The 13,458-nt window shown below is 42.2% G+C and overlaps 1 protein-coding gene across 4 annotated transcripts in view; it reads left to right on the forward strand.

Moving 5' to 3' along the window:
- Window positions 1-13,458, forward strand: part of Slc24a2 (solute carrier family 24 member 2) — a 237,682-nt gene that overhangs the window by 168,840 nt on the left and 55,384 nt on the right. For 3 of the 4 annotated variants that reach the window (XM_055629528.1, XM_055629548.1, XM_055629538.1), the window contains exon 5: window positions 8,688-8,738. The exons of the other annotated variant lie outside the window; for it this stretch is intronic. In XM_055629528.1, coding sequence (XP_055485503.1) covers window positions 8,688-8,738 — 51 coding nt within the window. The remainder of the gene's footprint in view (window positions 1-8,687; window positions 8,739-13,458) is intronic. 4 annotated transcript variants of the gene reach the window in all.

Consider the following 13,458-nt stretch of genomic DNA (forward strand, 5'->3'; position numbering starts at 1 on the left):
CAGTTAAAAGGATGCTCATAAGAGACGGGCGTCTTTCCAATTATGCTGCTGTTAGGCTGGGTCTTAGGATAGCCATTGCTTCCTTTTGTTTGTTTGCTTGTTTGTTTTCTGAAAGAAAGTTCTTCCCAGGAAAATGCTTATTCTGCTCTGTCCCTTCTCCCTTCCCAGAACCGCACATCCAGGGCCTCTTTTTCTTGCCTGATCATCCAGAGCATGTGAAATATGGTGAAATATGAGCTGAGACAGCCCCTCAGAGGACAGAGCTCAGCAAGCACTGTGACATTGCTAAGCAACACCACAGAGAAGCTGGCTGAAAATTAGGGAGCGTCAGGGGACTTGCACGGACATTTTATGATGAGCCATCTGGATGGTCTACAGTAACGACCACACATTATTGCTCACTGTTCAAGGCTGCTAATTCCCGCCTAATTATGTTGACGCCTCCCCCCTGTGAGCCTAACCTAGCTTTCAAAATCTTCCACTAGGCTTTGCCTAATCCAGGTATTACTCTGCAAAACAACAGAGGACAGTTAGACCTAATGAGCAATTTCCATTCACCACCCCCCAAAATAAAATTTAAAACCAAGTAAGAAACGTCACTTTCTGCTCTCCACTCACACGGTGGTGAAATGTACCCGGACTGTAGAGGGGACCGGTCATAGTGCCGTCACTGCTCAGGTTTCCCAGTGTGGACACCTACAGTGCCCCAGAGGAAGCCGTCACAAGAGTCAGCCTAGTTCTCAGTCAGCAAGGTCCTGATTGGGGTACAAAGAAGCCAGTCTTGACCGCCGAAGAAAAATGTCTGGCAAGCATACCTCCCAGGCCCAGCCACCTGACTGGACTAAGCAATATGATTTTAAAGCAAGAGTTACAAAACTGATGAGCCAAATATTACTCAAATTTGATAGGTTGTTTTTAAATTTTGAATTTGTTGACAACACACGAAAAGTCAAGATTTCACATAGAAATCAAGTTATGCAGGTCCCACTTGTAGGAAAAGGTTAAGTGAATACTTCATTTACAGTAGTCATTTACATATGTACATGAACTAGGAAGCAAATGAATGAGGAGACCAAAAAAAAAAAAATGTTGGTGATAAGGCTGGCGAGATGACTCAGTGGTTAAGAGCATTGGCTACTCCTGCAAGGGACCTGGGTTCAAATCCCAGCATCCATGTGGTAGTTCACAACTGTCTGAAACTCCAGTTCCAGGGGATCTGACAACCTCACATAGACATACATGGCAGCAAAACACAAATCTAAATAAAATGAAATTAAAAAAAAAAATGTTGGTGGTAACACCCATGAGGCTTGGTTGAGGCTGCACAGAGTAAGAATTTCACAAAAGGGCTAGATTCAGAGAGCATGAAAATCTCTGTAAGAGATCAAAGGTGTGTGTGTGTGTGTGTGTGTGTGTGTGTGTGTGTGTGTGTGTGTCCATCCAGTTTATCCATCCTACTTGGAACTCAGTAGCTAGTATAGGATTATTGCCCCTGTTTATTTTGTGATGTTTCACCAGAATGCCTAAGACTGGGTAATTTACAAAGTACAGAACTGTGTTGCTCATTTGCTCATGGGTCTGGAGATCTGGTGTCTGGTGAGGGCTGGCTCTGTGCTTTCAAGGTGGCACCTTTAGCACAAGTCTTCTGGTGGCATTGAATGTTGCTCACAAAAGCAAGGAGAGAACCACTCCCATAATTCTTTTTATAATGGCATGCATCTATTCCAGAAGAATCTATTCTCATGCCCTGAACGCATCTTGAAAGACCCCAACTCCCAATTTCATCTTATTAGAAATTAAGTTACAATTCATGACTTCAGGAGGACCCATCCCAAACAAATTTAGCTCTTTATTTTCATTTGCCAAGTTCTTGCCTTGCTTTGAAAAAAACCTAAGTGAGAAGTTGTAATCTCATAGAACAAAAAGAAGTATCTTTCGGCATAGGTTTGGAAGATTTGAGTGAGGAAAGAACTCCATGGGGCAAAGTCCCTCTCTGCTAACACCTCTTGTGTGACATATATGTGCCACATGTTGAGTTCAGCTGTCACCAGGCACCTGTGTACCATGTACTTGTTGAAGAGCCGCTTAGAGAAGCTCATCTCGATTGTCAGTCTCCCACAGAATGCCATGCAGAACTTCTGTAATGAGGCAGTACTTAGAAAGCTTTAAAAGCTTTTGAATTTGAAGGTTAAAATATTCCTTCCCTTCTCACTTGAGTAGGAAGTGGGATTCGTGGCTGTTTCCTCATTTAACCTCCATCTCTTAAGTGGTTTGGATTTTGTTTTGTTTTTCTCTAATAAAGCTCAGATGTAGCCCACGGCAGCTCAGTATCCAAGTGGGTTTCCTAGTAAGGGGAACAGGGACTATCTCTGACATGAACTCAGTGGCTGGCTCTTTGGTCACCTCATCCTGAGTGGGGAGCAGCCTTACCAGGCCACAGAGGAGGACAATACAGCCAGTCCTGATGAGACCTGATAGGCTAGGGTCAAAATGAAAGGGGAGAAGGATCTCCCCTATTAGTGGACTTGGAGAAGCACATGGGAGGAGAGGAGGGAGGGGGCTACAGTTGGGATACAAAGTGAATAAACTATAAGTTATATAAATTTTTTCAAAGATAAAATATCACTTCTGTTGGCCAGGAACATTTGATACATAAGAATAATGGCAAAAAAAAAAAAAAAAAAACTTTTAAGAAAGCCGTTAATTTTGGTAGTTCATACAGATTGGTTTTTAAGGAAAAATTCAACCAAAATAAAATGAACTAGAAAATATCTTTTAGCTAAGAACTTATGTTTAGTATGAAGAAAATTTCTCAAATAAGGACACATTTAAAAAAAAAAAAAAACATACTAGTAACCAATTTATTCCAAACATCCCACATAACAATCATAAGATCTACAACCAGTGCCAGTTCTATATATGATGAGAAATTACGGATCATCAACCTTCATCCTGCCATTTCGAAACATTCTCTCTGGATATTGGATGCCTGCCTCTAATCTCAACACTTGGTTGGGTAGACGCAGGAAGATCAGGAGTCCCAGGCTGAGCTCAGCTAAGTAGTGAGTTTGAGACCAGCTTGGGCAATGTGAGTCACTGTCTTAAAATCCCAAAGTAACATGAAGTAAATAAAACTTTCAAAGCAAACATTTACTTCATGGTTAAAGGAAGTACCCAGATTTCTAGGACAGACAAAACAGCTTCATTCTGAGGCTAAATTAATGCATTACAGACATGTTTCTGGAAGTTTTCCAGGGCGTCCTTTACCAGTCTCTGTGTATAAGGGGAAAAAATATAGGTAATTCCTTTTTTATTTGCACATCTCACAGTGCTCATGAATAGCCACCCACAAAAATATCCAGCCTTTGGATGGAATTTAACTACTATCCACTAAGCTGAATTCCATAGATTCTTGCTAGACCTTTGGCCGAAAATGGTTAAAGATTTGCTAAAGATGTATATAACTGATTCAAAGTGCTTCATAGACCAACTCATCTGATCCTGTGAAAACACTCTTAGCAAGTAATTGCCACTTCCTGTGCCCCACCTCATTGAACAGAGGCATGGGGGCAGCTCATCACTAGTAGAACCTGTCTTTAAGCTGTCCAGTGAGTGTTACTCAGAAGGCCTCTTAAGCTCTCTAGCAATGTTGTAATGGCCACAGTTGAAAAACTCAGGCATCAGTGTTGACCTTCTTGGTTTTATCAGGTCCAGAAAAGCTCAACACACCAAAGCATCCTGAATGTCACTGTCGCTGCAGAGCTGTGCATTTGAATATTTTTATCTGGTGAAGTGAGGAGAGCTGAGCATGTGGTGGGAGGATGTGGGTTTTCTGTTTTAGACAGATTTAATGTGAGATAGTGTCTTTGCTCCCAACATAAGACAAGCTAGCCAGAAACCAGCTCGCTGGCAAATGCTCAAAGGGGAAAAATGTCCAGGCTCCTATCTGTTCTGATAGTCAGATGAAGAAGGACCACATTCACATCCTCTATCTCCTTTTGGTCTGTGCTTTGATTTTCCTTAAACCTGAGAGCAGATGTGCAGGATTAATGAAGAGATGTTTTTAAATATTGGCCCCAACATGATGAATATCCTTTGCTATTGAACAACAAATGTCTATTTAAAACCTCTTGGTCATATTGAATTCGTCTTAACAAGCTTGGATAAGGTCCCAAGTTGTCTCACTGCCTTGTTCCACATCCTAGCGGTTCTCATCTTTGTGGCACTTGCAATAATGATGGCTTCTCATGTTCTGCCTCCTGTGGGTCTTCCTGCATGCCCTTCAGTGCCACTATGTTTGTAGGATGGAACAATTCCCATGCAGTTCCACAGCGGAGGATGCCAGCATTCAGAAAGCGGACATGCCTTGCTCTGAGTCACACGTCTCTTAAGCAGCAGATCCCATCTTCAAATCCCATTTTCTCCCTTGCACTGTATGCCAAACATAACACTCCGGTGCAAGCCAGTACCCATGCATACATCTTGATAAACGCTGGACAGCTTCACCAAGAAACTGCAGTCAAGACTAAGAAAGCCTTGATGTTCAGATTGTCATGAAAAGGTCAAACCCATACCCAGAAATGAAGCTAAGTCTTTGAAAAGAATAAAGAACTAGTCATTAATTTTTTTTTCTGTCAGATGACACCTAAATAATAAATGTGTGTTCTTGCTATTTCTCCACCTCTAGTTCTCATTCAAATCAAATGAACTCAGCATAGACCCTTCTATTGACCTTCCATTTCACACACCTCAATTTTAAAACGCCAGACATGAGAGGTCCTTTTTCTGTTGTTCCTATCTCTAAGGTTTGGGGGAAGCTTTGGGATGAAAAATGCCAAAGGCCTCAGAATAAAGCTGAGGAAGGGTAAACCTGTGTTCATGTGTTTCTTGAGAAAGGAAGAAACCATGAGCCCCAAATACTAATTTTTACTCACTGATTCTTTTTTAAAAATTGGAAACAAAACCCTTACTCTGATTTTGTTCAGTGTGGAGTACAGACAAGAGCTCAGAGACCAGAACCTTAAAGTCAGCTGAGAAAATTGCTGACAAGCCTGGATCAGGGTGGTAAAAGGAAAAATGGAGCATTCAGTTCCTTGGATGTATAGACAATTTGAATCCTGGGTCCTCAGCTCTGCACTGTAATGGGAACATCAGTGGTCATTTCTTAAGTTCCTTGAAAGCATACGTCAGTGAGTTTGTATAGCACTGTGCTAGGAAGCATCCATGGTCAGATTTAGCTTCATCCTAAACACAAACCAATGGGTTTGGACTACATACCCCACCCCCGCCAGGCCACATAGTGTTCTTAGAGAAACCTTTCCAAGAAGAGGCAATAGGTGATTCCCAGAATGGAAACAAGGATAACACACCACTCTTCAAATCCCTGCTGCCTCTTGTTCAACTGCTACAGTGAACGCTGATAGCTGGGACCAAACAGTGACCTCCTAAGCTTTCCAAGACTCTTCTCTCTTTTCGTCAAGAGACTCTCAGTTGGTTCCTAATCCAAATAAGTTGAAGGTAGCAGGGTAGTGGTCATGAACACCTTCAATTGCAGCACTGGGGTGGCAGAAGCAAGAAGATCTGTGGATTCAAGCCCAGCCTGGTCTACAGAGCAAGTTCCAGGACAGCCAGGGCTACACAAAGAAAAGCAGATAGATAGATAGATAGATAGATAGATAGATAGATAGATAGATAGATAGATAGATAGATAGATGTAAATAAATAAATGATAGATATGCAGATAAAGATAGATTAGATAGATGATAGAAGGAGATAGATATTCAGATAAATAGATATAGATAGATGATAATCAGATTATGAAAGATAGATGATAAAAAGATAGATATGCAGATAAAAAGATTAGATAGATAATAGAAAGATATGTAGATATACAGATAGAGGTAAATGGATGATAAAAAGATAGAGATAGATATACAGCTAGAGATAGATAGGATAGATAGATAGATAGATAGATAGATAGATAGATAGATAGATAGATAGATAGATGAAAAACAAGTTTAAAAAAAAACAAGTTGAAGGTGGCTTGAGAAGGTGTCATGGACTGAGTGGTGGGTGGTTGGGAAGTCAAATTCTTGTACAGGTGAGTTTTCATTATGCCTTCTGGGACCTTACAGCCAGGTTAGGCCTGGCCACATGCTGTCAACAAACAGTGGCTGAGGCCACTTTTTTTTTTTTGGGGGGGTGGGCAGGGTGCAGCATCCCTGTCCTATAAGACAATAACCAGATATGTGAGGAACTCTGGCTTCTGCATGCACACTGTGTTTGTCCTGCTTGCATGTTGCATCCCTCATCCTGCATGACCCACAACCCCAGGATCAGGGAACGGGATTGTCTGGCTCATGAAGGTGTTGCCCTGGTTCCCTCGGGATGTGGCTGCTGAACCCACGATCTCACCATCCCGTGGCTACCAACGACGAAGACTATGTTTCAATCAGCTGATTACGTCCTCCATCCTCTCCTGAAAACATGGTCCCCTCTGCATGAGTGGATACTATTCCCTTCAGCTTCCTCCTTCCTACTGCTTGACTAGCCATGTAAACTGTCGCTGTACAGCCTTTCATGGCCCTCGTTCCCCATTGTTTGCCTTATTTTTTTTTCCCCATGAAGTGTGTCCTGTTCTTGTTCCTGTGTACCATTCATCATTCGAGGGAGCATCTCAGAAACAATCTAACATTGCAAGAATGTTTGAGGTTATATGTGAACAGCTCCTGTTCTGTGTCAACATAGAGTGACAATTAAATAATGCGACTGTATTTATGAAACATGGTTCCACTAGAGATAAAGTGCAAAACAATATCATCTGCCACAAACAAATGTTTCACAGGTTGAAATTGACATGTGGAAATGGGTGTGTGCGTACAGAAAGGTTCGCATCTGAAAAGATGGACCTACTAACACGGTGGTATGTCATCACTGTGCAAAACACGGGTGACACAGAGCCACCACACCCTGTTTCCTGAGCAGCTAATGGTGGGTTCCAGCTGTTTATCCCTCTGCTTTACCTGGCAAAAGGAAAGGAGCCTACAAAAAAAACTATTTGTTGGCTGACAGAATTTATCAATTTACCGCAAGAGTACACACGTGCATGCCTATTTCATAAAGCCGCTATGAACATAGGATTAATATTTATGAACTATGTAGACCACAAGAATTCTACTCTTATGTAAACACACATACATACACATGCACACCAAATGTTTTTAAAATAACAGAAAAAATATTTCTCTAAAAGAAATACCCAGAAATCACACACACCGACACACAAATTCTTGCTTACATAAAATTCAACTTCTCATTGAGCCACCTGCATCTTTTGTAATGATTCCAACAAAGAGAAAAATAGATGAGATTCGTAAAAACTTATAGATGGGGTGGTTTTTCTCCCCACAGTCATAATTTTACACTGGTGTGTTAAAATAGCTTTAGATAAAATTAGACATGGAGAGAGAACTATATAGAGAAGAGAATGTATGGTATAAATACCCCATGCAGGAATGCTTGTCATCTGGTTCAGGCAGGCTCCTGCATCTCACACAGACTCATCAATTACAAGTGGCTTCACATGTGGGTTTTCAGCATCTGTCCAAGGCGGTGGACCATGGACAAATTCTGTGGAGTCCCAAAAGTGTCTCTGGAGTCTAATTAATCTCTTGAAGTTTATGGGGAGAATGTTATAATGACCAAGAACAACATTTTTAATCTTCTTACAACATTGCTCAAAATAATCTGGGATTTTGAAAAGAACAAAAAAAAATAAAATCAAAGTTTCTGTTTTGAAACTAGAGTAAGAAAAAGAAAAGAAAAAGAAATACATCCCTAGCCCCTCTCCTAACCTAGTCACGTGCCCCCAGCTGACCCTAACATCCTTGACTCACCATTATCTCCAGTACAGATGGGTCCCCTGTACAGATGGGTTTTCTACATTCACAAGCCAGAAAACTGGTCCCCTGCCCCTGCTCTTTGCTCCACAGCAGGCCATGCCTTGACCCCCAAGTTGTGCTACTCTCTCACATGTTGCAAGCCAGGTGGGCTTCCCTGGGAAGATGCCTCACTGGCACTCCCAGTGCCCTGAGTGCCTCTGGCAGCTTTTCCAGCATCCTGCAAGCATGACACTCCGTGTTTTATCTAAAATATGAGATTCTCAGTGACAGGAGAGTTAAAACTGGGCTGTTCCTAAAGCGTCTCTCCAGGTAGCCTCCTTATTCTCTAAGAAATGATTCTGTCGGGGGCTTTGAAAAGCCATGTAGTGACTTTTGGGCTGCTGAACACAGCCAGTGGTCTACAAGGTTCTCCGGTTCGAGATGGCTGTTCTTGCTCAGTCCTTTTCTCCTGCAGTGTGTCACCTTTATAAAAGTTGTGAGGTTAGGCAAGGCCTGGGCTGAAGCACCTTTGCCAAGTATTCTGTTTTGTTGAGTGTTAAACTAATATGTCCTAATCTATAATGCACAGCCCAGCCCACCCTCAGTTGAATAATATATCTTCAGTGATTCTGAAAATGGGCCGCGGAGCCGTCTGCCACATGGCTCGTGTTTGCACATCTCCATATAGTTACGATCGCTGAATTTGACAGTGTAACTCTGAGTCTGATTAATTAAGAATGTGTAAAAGCAAAGTTCTTGCATTATAGCTCGTTCCTTATCTTTGTGTCTTTTACTGTGATGTTGTAGAACTTGGATCATATGGAAAACTAAAATATTATGACACAATGACTGAAGAAGGTAAGAATGATTTCAGAATTGTATGCCGTTTGGCTTTTTCTTTTCCTTCTTTCATTTACGGTGTCTGTTGCTTGCCCATGTTCTAACCTCTTTACTTTCTTCTTTGCATGACCTCAGTAACATTGTGTGGTTTTTGGTTTGTTTTTTTTTTTTTATTTTTTTGTTTTTGTTTTTTGAGTTCTGCATTTTTGTCTAGTTTTTGCCATTGTGTTTAGTTGGAATTAGAGACGTGCAATACCATGGGTAATTGTGTTATTCCATTCAAACAATCAAACCATCCCAATTATCTAACACACGCAGAGAAATGGTGTCGGCAATGCAAGCACAAACCAGCACCCACATGCTCACAGGAACATAGCAGAAACATGTTCCCCAGCGCTCTCCCGAGATGCCCTGCATTTCGGAGGGAGATTAAGTTCTGATGGATTTATTGTTTGTGCAAAGGCAATGAAACACCTAAAGTAGTGTATACACCTTAAAGGAGCCTAAAACCCAGTTCTCAGGCAGTATGCTGTGGACATGTGTCTTCAGGCCGTCCCTGCCAACTCAGCTTCAAGAACCTGCATCTGATAGGCCAGAGCCACCATTTCAGGCGCCAGGCTTGTCTATATGAAGCTCCCGCTCTGTGAGGTTGGGTGAGTCACCTGAGCAATTTTCTAAGTTGAGATTTACTTTAAAATGTACTTACTAATGAATTCCGGCCCCTATCTCAGAGAATAAGTAACCTTGTCCCAGGCAAAATCACTTTTCATAATTATTTAATTCTGGAACAGCATCATAGAACAACAATTTGAAATTTTGAATTCTTAGAAAAGTGGTTGTCTTCTCATACTAGCTGCTATTCCAAACATATCTCCACATTTTGAGGAATATATAATATGTATTTCTTTAAAAAAAAAAACCATTTGGAGTTTTCATTCTTTCTCTGATACAAGCAATCAGAAGGTACCTACCATGTCTTTCCAGCACAATAAATCCCCAAGCGTGTTGCATATCTTGAGTTCAGCTTAGCTGCCTTAGTTTGCCAAAGGTCTCCTAGTTGTTTCACATGCACAAAGTGGACCGTCTGACAATCCTAGATAAGAGAAAACCCCTTCTCAGCCCCTTCCAGTTCTGGCTTCTGTACATTCCTTGGCCTTTCTCCATTGCTCTTATGGGTTTCTGGTTAACCACTGCAATGTGACTAAGCCATCTGGCCTCTAAGAAGATCCAGACAGAGTCCTGTCAGCAACCCAAGAGGCCCAAGAACATAAGGCTGCCTATCAGGACAAGTGCCCTTCTACCAGGGGATAGAAGGAGTCCTCTCCACATTGAAGGGAGCCCCCAGCCTGGCTATTATTTGACTCCTGGCTTCGGGGAGAGGGTTTGTTAACTTCTGCTGGCCTCTCAATAATCTCCACTGTGTCCTTTACAGCACCCTGCCCATGGCCTACCATCCCCAACTCCCCCTTGTCTCCCTGTCTCTTCACTCTCCCTTTCTCTCTTTCTGTTTCTTCCCTTCCTCTTTCTATAGCCATCTGAGCAAATGTCATGCAGCCTCTCCCTCCTTCGCTGCTCCCCCAGGTTAGATCATGTGGAGAACAGCAGTGGCGCTTGCAGTCGGGTGACGTTACTCGCTGATGACTAGGATTTGGAGGAAGAACAAGTCAAGAACCCTGACTAAGAAATGAGGACAGTCCTTAGGTTAGGAAGCTTCACCGCTTGCATTATGGCCTTGTGGATCACCTTTAACATTCTTTATTACTTCGACTTTCTCTCCCCTCATGTATTTCCCACTGTTCCCATTATGATCAGCAAATAATACTTAAGGCAGCATTCCATGAACTAGTCCCCTGGAATGTTACTAGGTATATCTCAACATCGAGGGAGGAAGGGAGCCATAGTTAAAGCATAAAGAGACTTTTGACTTGGATTTCTTTCCCAGGTGACTCTTGATCTTTGGCTGTCCTGTCAGACACCAGAGGATCATGCAGAAGGCTCAGGTGTACAGGGTTCTCAGGCTTCTTTGCTCAGAGAAGTCTTTCTTCCGTGGATCTTCTTGCTGGACAATCCTGGAAATGCCACCCGAGGTTAACCTTTCATCTGGAATGAAACCCCTAAAAGTGAAGAGTCTTGCAAACACATAGCAGTCCCTTTGAGGTACCAATATAAAGGGTATTGTGGAACAGAGGTTCAACCCTCCCAGACCACACTATTTGTCAGGACAAGCCAAACTTGGTTTAAACCTCATTCTTGGATTCTATCAAAGAGATGCAAAGTCAGCTTAGATCCCTCACACCTGACAATAGACATTCTCAAGGGCTTCTCATCTCTCACTTTCAAATAATAATCACAACTGCGATTTATGACCCTCCGTGCTATGCAATTTAAGGGAGTGTAGTAAAGATGGAGGTGTTTGGGGCAATAACCATGGGTTCACCACCTTTGGGAAATCCTCTGCTCCATTTAAGCGGTTTTCCAGTTTAGCACTGTAACCAGCCCCCCAGTAAGGCTTTATTATGTTGGCTCATGTGATGAGTCATCCTTTATAACTATCTACAGGCATTCTCTGGACATGATGTAAGATAGCTACTTGCAGCAAATCCTTTTTGTCCTCCTTCAATGGATCAAATGGAAAGATGCATTATACATGCCATCTCATCTCCAGAGGAGAATGGAATAGAGACGTTAAGCACACAGAACTGTCCTACACATAGTTGGTGTATTATATTTACGTACCTACTTGTGCTAGGCATCCTACTGGGCACTCTGAGGAAATAAGACTGAATAGCAGGTGGTTTGTTCACATGAAGCTCATAGACAAGAGGGAGCAGTAATAGAGAATGACTGAGGCACAAGAAGAAAATGGTAAATACCAGAGAAGTTCAGAACATGGTGTAGAAAAGATGTCTGCCAGTGGGGAAGGGAGAAGATTTTCAGTGGGGAAGGGAGAAGGTGGTCGTTGAATGAGCCCTAATGGGTCGGTAGATATGGAATAAACTAGAGAAGAAAGAAGGCAAGGACCAACTGACTGGGCTGAGAGAAAGATGAGAGGGGAGGCCACTCCAGTGCTGTGAGGAACCTGGTACAGGCCTGTGGATTTTTTGCCCCCAGCACCATGACCACAGGGTTAGGCTGTAATGACAGTGGGGAAAAAAAAATCAATGCTCATAGAAATATTTCAGTACTCAAAGATACTGAGGTTCAGAGGACCAAAGTGATTCATCTGGGAATAGAAACAGCAAGTGATGATGGAGGGCCTGAACTCAATACATGTCACATGTACCTTGTGCAGGTACCTCTGGGGAGCACTGCCATTCAAGTTCCTGTCAACCATCGTCTTGGTTTCTTCTTTGTCTCTGTAACAAAGTACCCCAACAACAGATGCAACAGCCTAAGCCATCTCTTCATCAGCATGAGGATGGATGTGGTGCTAGGGTAGGATTGGGACCTGTGGCTATCAAAGACAGTCTTCTTGAGAACTTCTGGCTAGTGGGAGACATGAGAGGTGAAGGCTGTTAGACAGTAAGTCTGGAGAGAGCAGCAGGATCCATCTTTCAGCTTTGGGAACCTAGAGCAGGCAGGGGCCCGGAAGCCCCCCGTCTACCCCAATCAAACACTGTCTCCACAGTTACACTTCTGTTCCCATGATAATAAACTATCTAACCAATGTGTTCCCTCAATAATAACTGTATAGGAAGTATTTTACAGACATAAGTTTTGCTTTTCCCAGGGACTGTATTTGCTTTTAGAAAATGGCATTTATGGAAATTCAACTGAATAACCCTAATTGTTTTTACATGACCTCAGCTTCACACACACATACAGAGAGAGAGAGAGAGAGAGAAGGAGAGACAGAGACAGAGAAGGGGCAGGGGAGGGCAAGAGGAGATACCACCTCCTTGTCTCCTCAGAAAACAACACTGCATATCCATGGAAGAGCAACTTCAGATCTGTAAAGTCAGTAATCCATAGTTTATTTCTTATTTGCATACACCCAGATTTCATATCATTCTCACATCGGAAGATTCTCAATACATTGACTGTGACTTCTTTTCTTAACATTTCTCCGAAAGCAAATATATAAAGCTAGTTCAAAAACAGTGAGATGGCTCAGCAAGTAAAGGCACTTACTGCCTAGTCTGATGTCTTGAGCCATGCTAGGACCCATGTGTTGGAAAGAGAGCATCAATTCCCACAAATTGCCCTCTGATCTCCAGATACACACTGTGGCACAAGCTTCTTGCCATGAAAAAAAAAATGAAAAAGCGAAAAATTATCTCAACATATTTTTTTCTGTCTGAGCCCAATGTCTCAAGTATACTAGGCAAGCACTCAATCACAAAATAACGTGCTCTCCCCAGCCTTGGTTTATATAATACATTTAAAGCAAAGGCAATATACATAAGTAATCCATTTTTGCTCCTTGGAGATCATCATTTTATACAGACCGGGAGGTTGCTGGACTGTTACCTTGACTGACATCATTGAAAGCCATACTCTGTGGCCAAAACTGCCTGCATCGTGTTGTCCTGAGATCATTGCCACTTAACAAAGCCATTTTCAGAACAGAAGATTTCACCAAAGTATTCAGTCATTGTTCATTTGTGTAAGTAAAAGATAGAAAAAGTTGTGGCAGAGAGAGCAAAAATTATGGAGACCTTTTCCTGATGAAATTTAAAGCCTGTTTCATGGCAACTAACAACCCCTTTACCTAACTAAGAAGCTATTAATATCTTTC

This window comes from Psammomys obesus, unplaced genomic scaffold, assembly GCF_907164565.1.
Source record: "Psammomys obesus unplaced genomic scaffold, mPsaObe1.curated_primary_1811, whole genome shotgun sequence".
In the NCBI taxonomy this organism is placed as follows: domain Eukaryota; kingdom Metazoa; phylum Chordata; class Mammalia; order Rodentia; family Muridae; genus Psammomys; species Psammomys obesus.